This window comes from Drosophila innubila (genome assembly GCF_004354385.1).
Source record: "Drosophila innubila isolate TH190305 chromosome 2L unlocalized genomic scaffold, UK_Dinn_1.0 4_B_2L, whole genome shotgun sequence".
Lineage (NCBI taxonomy): Eukaryota > Metazoa > Arthropoda > Insecta > Diptera > Drosophilidae > Drosophila > Drosophila innubila.
In genome coordinates, this window is record NW_022995372.1 from 17,784,496 (window position 1) to 17,801,717 (window position 17,222).

Here is a 17,222-nt window from a genome sequence, read left to right on the forward strand (position 1 = left end):
CTATAATTAACATACTGATTCAGTATTTATATTTTATTCTCCTCATGTATGTTTTGCTCCTCACTTAACAGGAGTTATATTGTTAAATATTGAGCTAATATCATATTTTAAGGTTTTAAAATTTATTAGAGCAAGTAATTAAATTTTCAAGGCTTATTATTTCTGTTGACTTAAGTACGTAAACAAAAATCTAAGGAAGAAAATCCTGTTAAGTGATAGAGTCTTCAATAGTATGGCATCGCTAATTGCGGTATTCTGGCAACTTTTAAGCTTACTGTTTAATAACAGACGACTCAAAAAGGCTTTGTGCTTCTCTCACTAACCTTCAAGTTTTACAATGCATTGTCTCAGTCGCACAACTGCTATGTAGAAAATCAGTGGCTGGTAAACACAGCTTTTCGCTTTAGTAAGATTATAAACCAAAAGTCATTAGTAATAATAGTGTGCAATAGAAGGATAACCATTTAGTAGCATTAGAACAATTCTCAGTCGAGTTGTGGTCGCCTTCGACTCTCGCAAAATGCCCGCAGTGCGCAAATATCGACGCGAGACAAGTGAAATCAGTTGCTGCCTTAAATACTTGCTCTTTACCAGCAATGTAGTCATATGGATGGCTGCACTCCTCGTACTTGCTATTGGTATTTGGGCCTGGACCGAAAAGGACATGTTTCGCAACATCAGTAAACTAACGTTCATCGCATTGGATCCAGCTTTTGTGCTCATCATACTGGGCACCATCACATTCATGCTCGGCTTCATGGGCAGTGTGGGTGCACTGCGCGAAAATACGTGTCTGTTGGGTGCAGTGAGTAGTTTATTTATGGGATAAATAAGATATATCAGTCATTAAAATTTACAAATTTATGCAGTATGCAATATTTTTAAGTGTACTGCTGCTTAGTGAGATTGGCTTTTGTGGATTGGCGTTTGTGCTCAAGGACAAAGGCTGGGTAAGTCATTCAAAGCTACATACAGTTTGCCACATTACATTAACTATAATTTTTGTTAATTTTCAGATCAAAGATCAGGCCACCGAGGGCTTAAGGGCTTTCATCAAACACTACCGCGAGGATCCGGATCAGCAGAATCTGATTGATTGGATACAGGAGGATTGGTTGCAATGCTGCGGCATTGATGGTCCCAAGGACTGGGATAGCAATAACTATTTCAATTGTTCCTCTATTGCAATTGGCAGCCGTGAAGCCTGTGGCGTTCCCTTCTCCTGCTGTCGCCGGCGACCACAGGAAGTGATTAAGAACAAACAATGTGGCTACGATGTGCGCAAGGAGGGCTATGTAAGTTGTACAATATATTATCCTGGTACTACTCGATTTGCAGGTTTAATCAATTTATATACAAACGATTCGCATGCAGCCTGTGGATAGAAACATACATGAGCGTGGTTGTTTGCGCGCTGGCGAGGATTGGCTGGAGACACATCTAATTGGTGTCGCTGCCTCGTGTGTTGCCCTGCTCATCACGCAGGTGCTGGCAAGATCCTTCTTTCACTTTCCATATATATATATATATATTTTAATAATTTTTCTATACCTTTTTCTTAAGTGTTTTGCTTATGTTTCTGTTTGTTTTGTTTACTTTAATTTGATTCAATGCAGCACGGAGAGCTGTCCAAGATCATTTATGAAAAGGGCTGTGTCCAGTCTGGCGAGGAGTGGATAGAGCATAATTTAATTATCATTTCCACGGCTGCAATTGGTGTTATGTTTTTCCAGGTCTCAGTTTGTTTTATTTATTTTATTATTATTATTCTCTTTATATGAATATAATTGCAATCCAATTACTAATATACATTATATATTTACAGATTCTGGGTATTTGTTTTGCACAGAATTTGCGTGCCGATATTTATACCCAAAAATCTAAATGGCACTGACAAATGGCGCACGCTGTCCCCACAGCACTTTAGAGAGAAATTGGAGAAAAAAAAGGAGAAAGGGTTGAGGTAAGGTAACGACAACACCAACAGAAACAACATTAGAAACATTAATAGCGACTACAACCAACTACAACTATGCATCTACGTTAGTTAACTATACTAAACTATACTGTACTATAAATACCTAACAAAATGTGTGTCTACTAAAACACAAACGCATTCCGTCTTCATGGACATTGACTAAAATATTAACTAGGTTGCCAAATTTTTTGCTGTTTTACGTAGGCTTCTTTTTACCCAAAATCCACAACAAACAATTGCATACATTTTCTATACATTTTTACAAGAAAAAAAACAAACAAAACAAAAACAAAAGAAATGAAAGAAAATTTATAACGAATGAGAAAACAACAAAAAATTACTCGTAATGCAGCTGTGATATATTTTTAATGAATGTATAGAAATGTGACGAACATTAATTGAAATGCAAAGATATTTTCCAAACAAAAAAACTAAACAAAAACTGTGAAAGATCAATTGTCTTCGGCTTACCGAATATTTAATACCCTTGCAGTGCTTTTAATCTCAATCAAATTCATAAGTAGTCCAGTAAAAATGGAACTCAGTTATCAATAAACTGTTCACTATGTTTCATCAAGGTTTCTTTTGAAGCTACGCTCTAGCTCAAATAAGAAAAACATGGAAAATAACTTAAAATTTTTCTTTCTTTTTATTCTGTCCCACAACTAAAAAATACATTCTAAAAAATTGTTGTAACTAATTTTTTGTTTGAAAATTAATTTCTTTTGCAATAGATTAAGGGCCGGCTTTTCCATGTCCATTTAAGGGGTTTGATAACTATACAACAGATATTTTGACGTAAAGTGTATGGAAAACAATGTCAAATTTGAATTTATCTATTTTATACAATATAAGGAGACATTGAATAACCGGCCCTAAGTTACTTCTCTTGACTTTTAGAAATTGTCACTAATAAAATAGAAAAAAAAAATATAAATATATTAATCTTTATAAAATTAATTTTTATAAAATCTTAAAAATTTATAATTTTTTAAAAGTATTTTTATAAGTAAGTGTCCACAAAAATTCAGCTGCAAGGGTACTTAGTTGAAAATAATTAACACAAAAGTCATTCCTAATGTAAGCAGCAAAATCTATTACTATAAAACCTACAACAAATTGATATTAATTGCAGTATTTTTATAACAAAAATAAAAAATGAAGAAATCACAAAAAACATGTGTGTGGGGGCACAAAAAAGTCAAACAGAAAAATATATAAAATAAATAAAAATAAAATGTAGATGGCTTTTCAACGAGCTTAAATTGAATGCCTTTAATGGCATAAAATTTATATATTTTTGCATATTACATTTAGTTTATTGCTTATGGTTTACCATTTATTCCAATGGGCCGCAGTCTAACCATCATTTACTATTGTGTAAAAAAATGAGAGCTTTTTATAACTACGTGAGTTGGGTTCGCAATGGGCTTTACAAAAGACTGCTGTCGAATTAGTCGAAAGAAATTTGAAATATCTGTCATTACATATATCTATAGGAGCTTCGATGCAGTTGGATTTACAACTAAGTACTTAGTATTACAAGAGGTCTATTTAAATGGGTTGTAAAACAATAAATTAAATCAATCAATTTGCTTTACAAAGTAAATGAATTCAGAAATAGTAGGTGAAATAATTACGAGTATACGTCTGAGTTGTAATAGAATCAGAATTAAAAACTGTTCCTTTTCTATTTCTATGCAACACTGCCCAAAAGAGATCCATATTTTAATAATAAATCTACTCAAATTTCGGAGCATTTATAACCAACACAAGCCGAGTACTTTACATTTTTGAAAAACTCTTAAGAAACTCAAAGAATTAAAAAAAGCCTAAATAATTAACAACAAATTTTTTTTCTGAAAAATATATTAATGAATTCCGAATCTCCATTTGCCAATGAACAAAAAACTTAAAGGGAAATTAAATAAATGTACTTAATAGCTGTAAAAAAAATTATGTAATTAAGAAGCGAATTCTATTAAATTGATTTGTGCAATAAATGTGAAAATGCCTGAAAATTTAATAAATGGTACCGAATACCGATAAAGTCAATTGAAAAAGAGCTAAATTTAATACTATAATTGATAAATGATGAACATAATGCCAGTCAATAAATGAAATTAACAATTTGAATTAGTTAAGCAATGTTTATTGTAATATTAACAAATAAGATTAGTTTGTCATGGTGACAGCAAAATCAAAAAATTGCTTCTAATTGAATAAAAAAACGCTTGTAAATTATAAAAGATAATTAAAATAGTGTTTACTTCTTGGCAATTTGAGGCGCCTCACTGGACTCTCCGTCCAGCTGAGCCACTGCATCGAATTGCACCGCCGGCAGCTCCGAACCGTTGACGGTTTTATTAGCCCGTTGATACTCCAATAGCACCAGAGAGTTTTGACCCACTTTGAGCAGTTCATTGGGCACATACAGAGTGATTTGTGGCCCAGCTAAAGGCCAATAGCGTCCCAGATTGAAGCCATTTACATAGGCCACTCCCTTTCCCCAGCCGGCGACATTAAGATAAGTATCTCCCACTTCATTTACTTCAAAGCTTCCCGTATAGGCAATCGGTCCGGAGCGCAACAAGCGTTGATTGGGAACTGCGGAATCTGCGGCTAAGTTTTGACGCTGCTGCCGCCAGGCTTCTATGGTGTACGCCTCCAGGGGATAGGCAGTGGTGGTCCAGTTGTCCAGCTGTAAGGCACCGCCATTGTGTAGCTGCATCGTCACCTTGCCAAAGATGCCTTTGGTATCGTTGGCGCGATCATAGTTAATCCGCCCCTGGTTCTCCACTAGCAACTGGAGGGTGCTGCCCCAGCCCTTGCTCAATGGCAGAGCATAGATTCTCGCCTCCCTGGACAGTGTGCCCACCAGCTGTTGATCCACAAACACATGGGCACGATCTCGCAGCTCCTCGACCTGCAATAGAGTCGGATCCAGATCCATGCTTGGTAGCGTTGTCTCATACAACAACAGTCCTGAATACTGATCAACTTCCTCGAAGGATTTGGGTTTGTCAGAAATCACGGGCTTGCCCTTGGACAAGACAGCACGGCCGTCTGCCGAGAGCAGCTCCAATGCTGGCGTCAACTCCACTCTGCCATAGGCCAAACGCTTGGCAGGATTGAGCGCTATCTCCGGCAATTCCAGCACTTCACCAATCACCTTCTTGACGAGCTCATATTTCTTGGTCACTCCACCCGCCTCATCCATAACTGCATCGTAGTCATAGCTGGTTATATCCGCCGCATATCCAATGCCACCATCCAGATCATAGTTGGCGCCGGCAGTGAAACCGAAATTGGTGCCTCCAAAGAACATGTACAGGTTGACGCTGGCATTATAGCTGAGTATTGTTCTGCAAGGAGAAAAAGGTGAGTTTGTGAAACACTATAATCGTATTCTAACCTTTATTTAAAATATATATAATTACTTTAAAGCACTGGCCACTTCCTGACCATCGCGTCGCTGATTCATCTCTTGCCAGTGCGTTAACCAGCCAGGATAGAACTCCGAATTGACCAACGGACCTGTCGGTTGTACGCCGCGCAGCAACTTCCAAATATTGTCGATCTCATTTACTATAAGGAGTGGAAAATGGGAATTGTATATGATTTTTATTTTTTATTTTATTATTTTTAACATAAACAAATATAGAGCAGTTAAAATTATTTGCGATCTCTGCTTTTCATGTTCATTCCTTGAATGAAAAAAATATTTACTGATTTACGAAATTTACACTTGCCTATTTAAAACGTGAAAAGCCAAAAACAGATATAATATAATGTATATAATAGATAAATACTTCTATAATGTATCCATATTTAATCTTTAACTCACTGCGATCGATGCCAAAGTCTGTGGTGGCAAATACATTGTCAATCTTGCCGCAGTGCATCCGTTCATTGGGAATGTCCACTGTAAATAGCAGCGCCTTGTTCTCTACATACTTATCGGTCTCATCCCGCAACCAATTCAAATAGTCATGATCACAGGCATAATATGCACCATATTCATTCTCAACCTGAACCATTATGATCTTGCCCCCGTTGCCAATGAGCAAATGCTTCAGACGTGGCATTAGCTCTGCATACCATATGCCAACCTCCTTGATATAGTTGGGATCGTTGGTTCGCACTTTGATGTCCGGATATTTGGTGAAGAGCCAATGCGGCAGACCTCCCTATGCAGGAAATACATTTTGAAATATGATTTCATTTCATCCTGTTCCAATAGAACTTACATTATCACGCTCCGCACAGATATAGGGTCCGGGTCGGAGCACGATATAGAAGTCCTCTTCTTGAGCTATTTCGAGAAACTTAACTACATCGGCTATGCCTTCCCAGTTGTATTCGCCATCATGTGGATTGTGTAGCGACCATTCAACGTAACTGTTAGAATGTGAGGTCGTTTTAAAAAATCACTAAACATGTATCTATATATCTAAGTATTTATATTTTCTCTTAAGTGTCATTTAGCAACGGTTTTACACGAAATATGTGTGTAATATTTAATTTTTGAAATCAAAATTGTAACTCTATTTTTATTTTCAACCAAAACTAATTATTATTTTTAAACAAAAATAAAACTCGAGGAATATTCATTATTTTATAAGTTTTATTTGTTTGCTCAAGAATAATCATTATTTATTGAGTTGTTAATTATAACTCATTATTAAACATTATTTCATGGTTAAATGGATACAATTTCAAATAATAACTGTCCCTGAAATAATGTTAAGCTTCCCTTTCTCGAATTATCGAATCAAGCTGTATAAATATATACATATGTAGTTCCTCAACATGATTTATTGCGACACAGATTTATGGACAACACTTTTTTCCCTTCGCAAGTGTATAAAGTTTGCAAAGCGGATGATTTCTTGTTGTTGTTTTGTTTATCATCAGGGTTTGAAAAGCACAGTCATCACATTAATAAAACCAGTTTATGAATCCTGAGTCAAAGTTCGTTGCATGTCAATTGTAGTCGTATAGTCACGTCCTAACTGACGATCACTGATTAGCACTTGCGTGCTGTCCCTTGTTGAGATACTCACGTATCCAAGGCATTGAGGCCAGCTGCTCGCATGGTGCGCAACCGACTTCGCCAGGCATCGGGCAGGGCACGAAAATAGTGAAAAGAACCGGAGACATAACGAAATGGTTTACCATTCAACAGAAATGTATTCGCCTTATGATCAACGCTAAAGGCGGGCGGGTCCTAAATATGACATATATATATGATTAAAAACTGTGCAAATTTACTTGGTATTTACCAGCTTAAAATGCTCTCACCTCTATTAAGCCATCGCTGCCGCTGAGTCCAACGCAGAGGCCAACTGTCAATGCGATCACTAAAATTAACACACCACCGCTCATGGCCAATGTCAGTTTGCGAGTGCAGCGAAAGCCGCCGCCACCGCCACCGCCAGGGCTGACAGTTTCGGTGCTCATTGTCTACGTGTGTATTTGTGTGTGATTTAAAGCTCAATATTAAGCTTAACTGTAGCTTTAAGCTCGTGCGAAGAGTGCGACTTACAACCGTTCTCCAGCGCTGTCTACAGCACAATGTCAATGGGTTTGCATCAAGTTGGACTGGCACTTTAATTCAAATATGTGTATGTATGTAAATATATATAAATACTATTCTGATAAGTCGGCCTGGAGTGGCTGATTAAGCTAGTGCTGGGCTTAAGTTGCCTGCCTGCAGATCATAATTGTTTTTAATCAATCGTTTTGTTTTCCACTATGCTCATTATCGTTATTTGAACATTACTTCAAGTAGCTCTAAGTAATAATAGATTTATCTAATCTGTAGTTGTTGAAAATCTGTTGATGATCCAATTGATTAAATTAATCTAGCTTGTCGTTTTGAAATAAACTACTTAAAGATGCAATAAAAAAATTAAATCTTTTTCGTTATAAAGAGTTCTGAGAGTACTTTATGTGCAATTTTAAACCAATTAAAATTCCAAGCCAGATTTTCATCAGTTATTAAATTAGTTTCCTGCAACTTTTAAAAAGAATTTCTTTTTACATATCTGAAAAGCAAAAACTGACAGATATTTCGCAATAACTTAAGTAATTAAATTAAGTAAATTAATTTAATAGGATCCAATAAATCGTATTAATTTTTTTGGTTGTCATAAGCAGAATTGGAATACAATTTTGGTTTTCTCCTATGTATTGATAGACTTTGTAAAATTTAAAAAGATAATACGCCCGATGACGTATTTGCTGAATTGCTTTAGTAGATATGAGTTATGTAAAAAATACTTATCGTATCGTGAGTAACTAAATACATGCATAGTAAATATATAATATAGATCCACATTGTTTTAATATTTCCTTTATTTCTTTATCATTGTTTACTGTACTATCACTTATAAAATTGCAAAAAATTATATCATTCAAGTACATGCTCGTATAAATGTATAAATTATGAATTTGGTTAAGTGTATATTGTCCAATCTATAGTTTAATACGTTATTTAGTTGAATATGTGTTAAGTACTAGACTTTAAATGCCTTTGGTAGAGTGCTTCAATATTAATATATTATTTTTTGGTTTTGACAACTCTCTTAGAGTCTTTAGCTTTCGGTGTAGGGTATATTTTGATTACTTCAATTGATAAGTGTATAGTTATATGGGAACGGAAGTTGCTATATTATGGAGTGTTTCAACAAATACTAAGTAGTTCCTTTGTCTTAACTAAATTTAAAATAGTTTTTATCTTTTCTTTTCTTTCATAAATTATTTGAACTGTAACAAAAGTGCTTCTATTTCACATAGGCTGAGGTAGAACCAGCACTAAATTGCAGGAAGCTTGATGAATCATTTTGGATTGTGTGTAAGGGACTAGTATACGTAATTATATATAGAGTTTTGATTGTAGTAAATATGATCAGCTTAAAAAACTAGAGTCCATTTAATATCGTTGATTTTGGTATTATTTATACAGAGTTAGGCGCTGATACTGCAAAACTTATCAGCCATCAGGGTTAGCACCTTTTCAAGCTTGCCATGTCGATCCTCGGGCTTGGCCGTAGCTCCCGAGCTGCCCCATAGAAACTTCACGTGAAATTCGGTGCTAAAAGTGAAAGATTAGATAAAAAATTTTCTTAGAGATTTGTTTCGATGAACCTACCGGAAGGCATCCGCCAGCAGCTCATCTAGCCGGGTGCTGGCTTCTTCCAAAATGATCTTGGCATTCTTGCGATATAAATCCAAGTTCTTAAGAAAACCACGCGAGGCATCCAGATGCTGGAAATTGATGCCCATACCAAAATCGTCGGCCTTCGATTCCCAGGGCGCAATACAGGTATTATAAAGTGCAGGACGTTCATCAACATTTCCATGATTGATAATATCCAGCACGGGTCTATCAATAAGTAGAGCATAGAGCAGAACATGGGGTACTGTTGTATTCGGAGCCTGCGGATTGGAGGCCTCATTCATGCTGCTTAAAGTGGGACGCAGTTTGGCCTCGAACGTAAATGCGCTGTCAGTATACTTTTGACGCAGAATGTGCCAGGCTTGGTCCAGTTTTTGAATCTGCAAATGCAAATGATCTCTTTAGTAATTTCAATAAAACTTATCTACAGTAAACTTTGAGTTTTGTTCGCATTAATCATAATAAAAATTGTATGGTGAACATTTTATTTTATCCATATTTGACTAAGTTGTAGATATTAATATTCAGAAAGCGTTAAAGAAATTTCCTTGTAGTTTTAAACTCGATTTACTGCATAGTTTAAATTTAATTGTAAATATGATAAATGGTATTAATTCTTTTTGTAAGTATCGCAAATACTCTGAAATATTTTTAAGGCCATGTCTGACTGTTGTTTTAGGGTCTTCACACTGAAATCAATCTTTATTATTGACACTTAATGGATTAGAATGTCTTTTAAAGAAGTTTGTTGAAAGGTTACCTGCGGCATACATAATCCCAACATAATGGCACAAAAGCCAAACAGATTTCCCAACGCCGTCTTCGTCTCCACCGCAATCTGTATCCACTTGCTGAGGAGCTCGGCTCGATCGAGATCCGTTTGACAGGTGAGTATGGTAACAGCGACCATTAGCTTAATACACTGCGTGCGCTCGATAATGTCCTCGCGGAAGACTTTGCCATGTGGCAGTGTCAAGAACTCCAAGCCCGAACAGCTCAAGTATGATTCCAGTTCATTGGCCGGCTCGTCTAGAAATAGCCCAATATCGATGCGTGTTATATGCTCTGCCAGCAGCTTGGGTCCCGTCTCCAGGAGCATCATCTTGAAGGTGTTCAGTGCATCGCCATCCAATGGCTTATTCTCCACCGATGGCAGCAACAAAGTGACAAAGTTCTCAAAATCAAATTTGCTGCACTGCAATGCGGATTGAAAATTAAGTTTTAAATCATCATACCAAAAATATGAGTATACTAAAAAAATAACATGAATTACCAAAAACGGCAAAAATACATTTTTTAAAGATATTTTCTATGTATATTTTTGGTGTTGAACTATTGACTTTCAATTGATATAATAAAAATTAAGAAAAAGAGTTATTTATTATTTTTAATAAGAACAAATTGAAAATTTTTTTGGAAAATAACTTGATAAAAATGTAATTTTATTTTGTTTTTAATTTTTTAGTATAAATTGTAATAATTACAATTCTTATTCTAGATAAACTCACCAGCTTAAACTCCTCGATGGGCAGGGAGAAGAGCTGCTCCTCCGCAGCGAGAGCGTCGAATTCGGTGAAGCTCTTCAATGTGCCATTGGAGGCGGAACTGCTCATGAATCGTGGATTCTTAATGATGACACCACCCCGTTGTAGGCTCAATTCACTGACATCGCCTGGCGCCGAATCGCCTGAACCGTTTCCCGAATCCGAGCCACTGGCCTGATATGCCAGCACCGCAGCCATGGGCTCCTTGCGGGGCTTGGGCGGTGGACTGGGTGGTCTATCGGGCGTATCCAGGCTACAGTTGCGAGCCAAACTGCAAATCCTTGCCGCCGCCTGTTGCCTGAGAGCCTGCGCCGCCGAAGTGCTCGGACGTGGCAAGGACTGTGTGCTGAACTTGCTCTCCAGATGCTGTGGCTGCAACTGCAAATCGCTGGTGGGATTACAACGGGCAATGGTCTGGAATCGCGCCATGCCAGGTCCATTGGCTGTCTCTGCCGCCGTCTGCTGCTGCTGCTGTTGCTCCTGCTGTTTGTTGATGTTGCACACAACCATTGCCTGGGCAGGTGTCAAGCTCTGGGAGCGTTGCTGCTTCTTGCATGGCAGCCGAGGAGGTGGCACCTCACGACGCACCCGAGGTGGCGAACAATGCGGACTTGATGGCGTCGCCGGCTGTTGTGTTCCTGGCACTTCGTTTGCCAACTGGCCAAAGCGAAAGATGCCAGCGCCACCTGTTGTGCTGCCCATGGGTGAGTTCAATGGACTCAGGCCACGTAGTCCGGCCAGCATCTGTGTGTGCAGCTGATTGCCCACAATCTTGTGCCCGTAAAAGGATAGTGGATATGTCCGATTGCATGGGTACTGTATCAATGCACCCGAAGCGGCCGAAATGGGTTTACCCGATCCCACATAGAAGGTGATCAGATCCGGCACAGTGTCAAAAGCATCCTCCTCAAATTGATACTGCACTCGCTCGTAGACAGTCTCAGGTTGTAGCACCAGCTGCAAAATAAAGAAGAAAGTACACGTTTTTAAAATATTCATTGATACTTAAGTAAATAAAATTATTGAAGTATATTTTCAGTTGACTTACAGTTGTTGTTATAGTTTAAATTGTTTTATTTGATATGGACAGTATGTCTAGCTATATTGTTAAAATTAATTTCAAATTATTTTTATATTATATTCACTTATATATTTACATTCTCAAAAACTTTGATTTGCGGTATATGAGAGTTTTCAATATCATATTTGAGTCCTTAAAATTTCATAAAGATCGGTTAAAAAACACAGAAGTTATATTATAAATGTTATGTTATAAATAGAAATATTACATTGGCAATTGAGATCCTCGAAACTTATTCATGTATGAGAGCACGATTTGAGTTTAAATTTGGGTGTAGTTCGAGTCTTAAGAAGAAGCTATTTCTTCTTAAAATCTTTTCTCCACCCTCACCTTATTGAGCACAAAATGCAACACTGCCGCTTTGCTGCGACAGGTGAGCACGTAGTTGTCCGGCTGGGAGGCGCAATCCCTGACTAGAAAATCACCCTCTCTTTGGACAATCTCCTCGGCACGCTGACGTGGCAGTGCTCCATGGTACCAGGCATGTGAACGTAGCTCTCGTGCATCCAAACTTAGTTCCCATTCCAGTGCCTTTTTCAGAGCAATTGCCTCCTGTTGCTCGTTGGGATTGGGTGAGGAGGCGATGGGTGTGGAGGCATTGCTGTTATTGCCGTTTTCCATGTCGTCAGTGTTGTTGCCCCAATGCGGACTGTTGCACTTGGAGCGCGGTTTCAGTTCCTCATAGCTACAATAAGAGCGAAAGAGGCAATAAGAGAGAGAACGCCAGAGAGAAGGGATGAGAGTGAGAAATGCATTTCCCTTATTATGGGTAATTTATTGTGTGTGGTGTGTACATTGCCCTCAATGGCCGGGCTTTTGCTGAAAAGGGAAATTTGCTCCCACAAAATGTGGTCCTTTGGTATATGTATGTAAAACTTTTGTCTGAAGTTCAAGTGCAAAAAAAAAACCATGCGTATAGTAAAATATAGTAAATAAGTTTTTATAACTCAGTTAATAAACGATTTGGTTTTTTGCTTCAATACAAAGCAACTAAAAATACTATTTTCAAATTATACATAATTAAGTTTGTTGGAAAGCTGTTATCACTCACCTGCTACGCCCATTTTTCTAGCAGGGTTTTTTGTTACAGAAATTTTAGGTAACGCACGCCCTAAAGAATTATTTAAACATAAACTTTTTTTTGGAATAAACAATTAGCTAAACTGAGTTTATTTTATTATGTAAAGATATAAATAAATTTATGGAATAAACTTTAACTTTGCGCAGCGTTATCTGCAACTGTTCTTCGCTTTCTTATCGCAATCCTCGTCTGCACTCTTTGCCGTCTAAATTCGCTCTGGGATTAGCCCACCCTGGCACAAGTCGAATGTCCTTGTGAGGGTTGTTCGCTTTTCCAATTTGTTTGTGTTTTGTTTCAAGATTTTTATGCCGACCGCCTAACAGTTAAAGGTATTATTATTTTGTTTCTTTCTTTCTTTAATGGGAAATTCTTTTGGGACATGCGCAAAGTTTTTGTTATTGAAATATTTTCACGAGTGAGAGTGGTTGGTATAATGTGCATGTGGACTGCAAAGGAGTTTGGGAATGCATGTGGATGCTATTGATGTGGATGTTAACAGTTGCGAATTTTAAACAAGTTGGGTGATACAATAATCGAAGCAAATAATAAATTAATAATTTAGGTAAACATTAATATAATATTAAAACCGTATAACTTAAGAAAAAATACTAATAAATATTATAAATAAATATATTATACTAATAAATATTCTGTTAATCAAGTGTGTTGCTTACTTTTCATGATAGAGTAAGGTTGGTAGGTTGATTAGGTAGGTTGATAGAGTAAACTTACATTTTTTGGTGGTGAGCCTTTACTTAAAAGTGTTTTAAGAACTGTTATTTTGTTATAATATTTTTAGACCCCGTACTTAAAAAAAGGACAGGGGTCTATTGGGTTTGTTTTAACGAATATGTGCGTAACAGGCAGAAGGAGGCGTGGCAGACCGTGGCATAAAGTATATATATTCTTGATCAGCATCAATAGCCGAGTCAATATAGCAATGTCCGTCTGTCCGTCTGTCTATCTGTCTGTCTGTCTGTCTGTCTGTATGAACACCTAGATCTCGGAGACTATAAGAGCTAGAGACCCCAAACTTGGTATGTGGGTTCCTCTATGTTGCAAGCAGATCAAGTTTATTTTAAAATTTGGCCACGCCCCCTTTATCGCCCACAAATCGAAAAAAAAATGTCATATCCAAATTATAAGAACAAATTAAAAGCTAGTGACACCAAATTTGGTATGTAGATCCCTCTATCTTGCAGGCAGGTCAAGTTTGTTTCTTTTTTGAATCGGACCACTATATCATAGGACCACCATAGGAACAATGGGTCGAAAATCAAGTTTAAGTATGAAAAACTTTTTTGTTTTATGAGATATCGTAATCAAACTGATAGAATATAAATAAAACTTTGTATATATATTCTGTCTAAAGTTGGATCAAATCGGAGCACTATATCATATAGCTGTCATAGGACCGATCGGGCGAAAATCAAGTCTTAGTATGAAAAACTTTTTAGTTTAATGAGATATCGTAACCAAACTGATTGAATATGTTTAACAATTGGTTTTATATATCCTGTCCAAAGATGGTTCAAATCGGACCACTATATCATATAGCTGTCATAGGACCCATCGGGTGAAAATCAAGTCTTAGTATAAAAATCTTTTATGTTTTATGAGACATTTTTACTAATATGATAGAATATGCATTTAAGTTAACTAAATATTTTTTAATTTTTTCCATTATAAGTTTTTGCCATAGTAAGTACGGGGTCTCCGACAGTCGAGTATGCTCGACTGTAGCACCGGTCGACTAGTTTTAGAGTTGCGTTTGCCGTTTTGATCATTATTCGAGAGTGTCACCAACGGTATTAAAAGATTCCGCTTATTTAGATATAAAGATAATTATTAATAATTTGTATACAACCTTAAATTTAAATAATTATGAAAGACATAATTTGCTTACTAATAATAATTATAAAACTTTCCTGCCTTGATTTGTCAGTTCATCTATGTCAGATGTACTCGTTGTATGTAAAACTTGAAGCTCATTTTGCATTTAATTTATACTTACATTGTTGTAGAGTCATCAAATGTCAATTGCTTAAGCACCTTGCCACTTTTGGTGGTAATCACGGCAGCTCCTCCGCTATCATTACTCCCGGCCATATTATCAATTGCATTCGCATCTAGATAAACCAATGGACAGGAACTTTTGCGTCGCGGCACTGGCACCGCACAGGGAGCACTTCGCATTGCTAGACAGATAAACCAGCAGTATCTATAGATAATAATTGAAAATCCGTTTATTGGTATCAGCCTTACCTTCCAGATTCATGGACTGCCTCCGCTTGGCACGTACACCAAGCAAACTGTTGAGCATTTTCTGTCGATGGGTCATGCTGCGAATGCCCAAACGCTTTAAATCTCCATCGGTAATATCTCCAACATCGTGGACAGTGACATACATTTGCAGGTTAGCTGCTTGAGCGGATGTGCAACGTGAGTTAATGCCACAAATTGCTGATCAAACTGACCTTCATATTGCTGCAACTCCAACAGATTTAGCCAGTCGACAATGCTCAGTCTGGAGTTGTGCACAATCATGGCGACATCATCGCGACGTCTGCTGGCATTTGGATAACGAAAGTTCCACAGGATACCTTAATTATTTGGATTATAAAAAAACCTCTGTTCATGTTTTTGTTGATCATGTAACACTCACTGCTTCGTCTACTTGACGCATTTCGAGGCTCCAACTGTCGCGTTTGTACATTGCCCATTTTCTAATAATTCTATCTAACTATATAGCTTCAAATGCTCCAAGCTGCGATCGCATATAACTAAAATAACGTATAATTAAGCCGTCACATTGCCGCTCGTCTCGCTTACTGAAATTTCAACCGCTCGCTTCACTTATTGCCAACAAACTGAGCAAACGAAGCTCTAGAAAAACAACAGAAGTGAAATACAATATTCCAATTGCCGCTTTATAAATACTCTTTCCAGAATTTTGGCTTTTATTACTCACAAAAAAATAAATCTTCTCGGGAATTGAAAAATCAAACTTATCTTTAACGAATATAGCAGATAGGAAAAAAAGGTTAGCTTTAGGAAAATTCAAGCTAAAAAATCAATTAATAACAATTTATTACTAATAAGATTCAAGCTATGACTAAAGGCACTCCAAGAAAATAATTTCTTTGTTCTTTTGTGCAGTAGAATTCAAATACAGTCACTAGTTTATAATATGCTTAATTAGAGTATTCGTAAAATAATAATATTATTACGTACTGAAGTAATATCTCAATGTCGTGCGTCAATAATTTGTGCTCACTGTTTGCCTAATTGTCTCTCTGATCCGCTCCGTCAGCTGCCCCCGCGCTTGACCAACTGTTTGTCGTACGTCTTGCGTTGCTGTCGGTATCGGGTTTTATCATTGTGTAGATTAGAAGGTCTCGTCGCAGTTCCAAATTGTGCTGATCACAGCGGTATACCCCTAATTAAATTTTCGTTGTTCAAGTGAAAGAATACGTATAAGAAAATGGCATTGCGTGTTGTTATTGTGACCGGACTGAGAGCCAAAATAAAAATTGAGAATCGAGAGTTCTGTGAGAGAAAGAGAAATGAGAGTAATGCAAACAGATGGGGCAGTAAATTTGAAATATTCGGGGTTCATTATGATGAGTTTCATCTGAAATGTTTGTTTTCATAAGCTTGTATGACTTTAATTGATTTAATTATGATATTATTGATCTAATATAATGGCAGCTTCCAAACACTGGAAAGCATGAAGTACCTCATTTTATCTAAACAATCTATGCGTATTTATTTAGTAGATTGAATCCTTAGTAAGCATATCATTATGAAAAGTGGATGCTGAGATACTCATAGGTTAGCATCATTAAATAATCTAAAACAAAACTGAAGACTTTTCAGAGTCACTGAGTCACACCAAAATTTCTGATATTCAATTTTGTGACGAACAATAAAAAATTTAATATACAAATTATATAAATATTATAATCATAATTAAAAATAAAAATAGTTCGGCACTCGACACATTGCGCAAAAAAAGCACACATTCATTTTAACCAAAAATATTTTTTATTTTTAGTTATGATTATAATATTAAAATAATTTTTTATTGTTAGTCATAAAATTGGATATCAGAAATTTTGGGGCATCAAGACCTTCGTCACTAGACTTTTACCTCGTGGAGATGTTTTTTTTTGGAATATTTATATACAATATTCTAAAGTAAATTAATCTTCTCGCTTATCTTACCGATCTATTGCACTCAATTTATATAAAAATTGACTCTTTTTTCTTTACTTTAATACCCTAACTCCACATATTAATCCACATATTCAAGATCTTTTGGAAAATTTATTTATTTTGGATAGCAGATTGAA

General features: G+C 36.6%; 4 protein-coding genes across 6 annotated transcripts; 1 reads left to right on the top strand and 3 right to left on the bottom strand.

The window, feature by feature from the left end:
- Positions 1–343: 343 nt before the first annotated feature.
- Positions 344–2,207, top strand: LOC117780474 (tetraspanin-17). 3 transcript variants are annotated; one of them, XM_034617027.1, is made up of 6 exons: positions 344–805; positions 870–950; positions 1,017–1,295; positions 1,375–1,485; positions 1,617–1,733; positions 1,826–2,207. In XM_034617027.1, the coding sequence occupies exons 1-6, from the start codon at positions 521–523 to the stop codon at positions 1,892–1,894; spliced, it is 942 nt and encodes a 313-aa protein (XP_034472918.1). In that variant the 5' UTR covers positions 344–520; the 3' UTR covers positions 1,895–2,207. The 3 variants fall into 3 exon arrangements, with proteins under 3 accessions (XP_034472918.1, XP_034472917.1, XP_034472916.1); XM_034617026.1 differs by lacking the exon at positions 1,617–1,733; XM_034617025.1 differs by lacking the exon at positions 1,375–1,485 and having other exon boundaries at positions 346–805.
- A 1,889-nt stretch (positions 2,208–4,096) lies between these two features.
- Positions 4,097–7,548, bottom strand: LOC117780767 (beta-galactosidase). The gene is made up of 6 exons (XM_034617413.1): positions 7,283–7,548; positions 7,045–7,208; positions 6,229–6,379; positions 5,826–6,168; positions 5,419–5,566; positions 4,097–5,343 (listed from the first exon to the last, which is right to left on the bottom strand). The coding sequence occupies exons 1-6, from the start codon at positions 7,439–7,441 to the stop codon at positions 4,245–4,247; spliced, it is 2,064 nt and encodes a 687-aa protein (XP_034473304.1). The 5' UTR covers positions 7,442–7,548; the 3' UTR covers positions 4,097–4,244.
- Positions 7,549–8,307: 759 nt separating this feature from the next.
- Positions 8,308–12,456, bottom strand: LOC117782087 (breast cancer anti-estrogen resistance protein 3 homolog). The gene is made up of 5 exons (XM_034619032.1): positions 12,117–12,456; positions 10,670–11,662; positions 9,922–10,356; positions 9,135–9,541; positions 8,308–9,077 (listed from the first exon to the last, which is right to left on the bottom strand). The coding sequence occupies exons 1-5, from the start codon at positions 12,405–12,407 to the stop codon at positions 8,951–8,953; spliced, it is 2,253 nt and encodes a 750-aa protein (XP_034474923.1). The 5' UTR covers positions 12,408–12,456; the 3' UTR covers positions 8,308–8,950.
- A 2,365-nt stretch (positions 12,457–14,821) lies between these two features.
- On the bottom strand, positions 14,822–15,464 carry LOC117782086. The gene is made up of 3 exons (XM_034619031.1): positions 15,345–15,464; positions 15,133–15,288; positions 14,822–15,065 (listed from the first exon to the last, which is right to left on the bottom strand). Exons 1-3 carry the CDS (start codon positions 15,412–15,414, stop codon positions 14,878–14,880), a joined length of 414 nt encoding a protein of 137 aa, XP_034474922.1. The 5' UTR covers positions 15,415–15,464; the 3' UTR covers positions 14,822–14,877.
- Between the last annotated feature and the right edge of the window lie 1,758 nt (positions 15,465–17,222).

Excerpts from the sequence above, each read along its gene's own strand:
- LOC117780474 (XM_034617027.1), top strand. The coding sequence starts at position 521 with ATGCCCGCAGTGCGCAAATATCGACGCGAGACAAGTGAAATCAGTTGC. Across the intron at positions 1,296-1,374 it reads ATGTGCGCAAGGAGGGCTAT|CCTGTGGATAGAAACATACA; the intron begins GTAAGTTGTACA and ends ATTCGCATGCAG. Across the intron at positions 1,486-1,616 it reads TTGCCCTGCTCATCACGCAG|CACGGAGAGCTGTCCAAGAT; the intron begins GTGCTGGCAAGA and ends GATTCAATGCAG.
- LOC117780767 (XM_034617413.1), bottom strand. The coding sequence starts at position 7,441 with ATGAGCACCGAAACTGTCAGCCCTGGCGGTGGCGGTGGCGGCGGCTTT. Across the intron at positions 6,169-6,228 it reads TCTGTGCGGAGCGTGATAAT|GGAGGTCTGCCGCATTGGCT; the intron begins GTAAGTTCTATT and ends TTTCCTGCATAG. Across the intron at positions 5,344-5,418 it reads GAAGTGGCCAGTGCTTTAAA|AACAATACTCAGCTATAATG; the intron begins GTAATTATATAT and ends TTCTCCTTGCAG.
- LOC117782086 (XM_034619031.1), bottom strand. The coding sequence starts at position 15,414 with ATGATTGTGCACAACTCCAGACTGAGCATTGTCGACTGGCTAAATCTG. Across the intron at positions 15,289-15,344 it reads GGAGTTGCAGCAATATGAAG|CTAACCTGCAAATGTATGTC; the intron begins GTCAGTTTGATC and ends CCGCTCAAGCAG. Across the intron at positions 15,066-15,132 it reads GCAGTCCATGAATCTGGAAG|CAATGCGAAGTGCTCCCTGT; the intron begins GTAAGGCTGATA and ends TTATCTGTCTAG.
- LOC117782087 (XM_034619032.1), bottom strand. The coding sequence starts at position 12,407 with ATGGAAAACGGCAATAACAGCAATGCCTCCACACCCATCGCCTCCTCA. Across the intron at positions 9,542-9,921 it reads TGGGATTATGTATGCCGCAG|ATTCAAAAACTGGACCAAGC; the intron begins GTAACCTTTCAA and ends TTGCATTTGCAG. Across the intron at positions 9,078-9,134 it reads CTGCTGGCGGATGCCTTCCG|CACCGAATTTCACGTGAAGT; the intron begins GTAGGTTCATCG and ends TTTCACTTTTAG.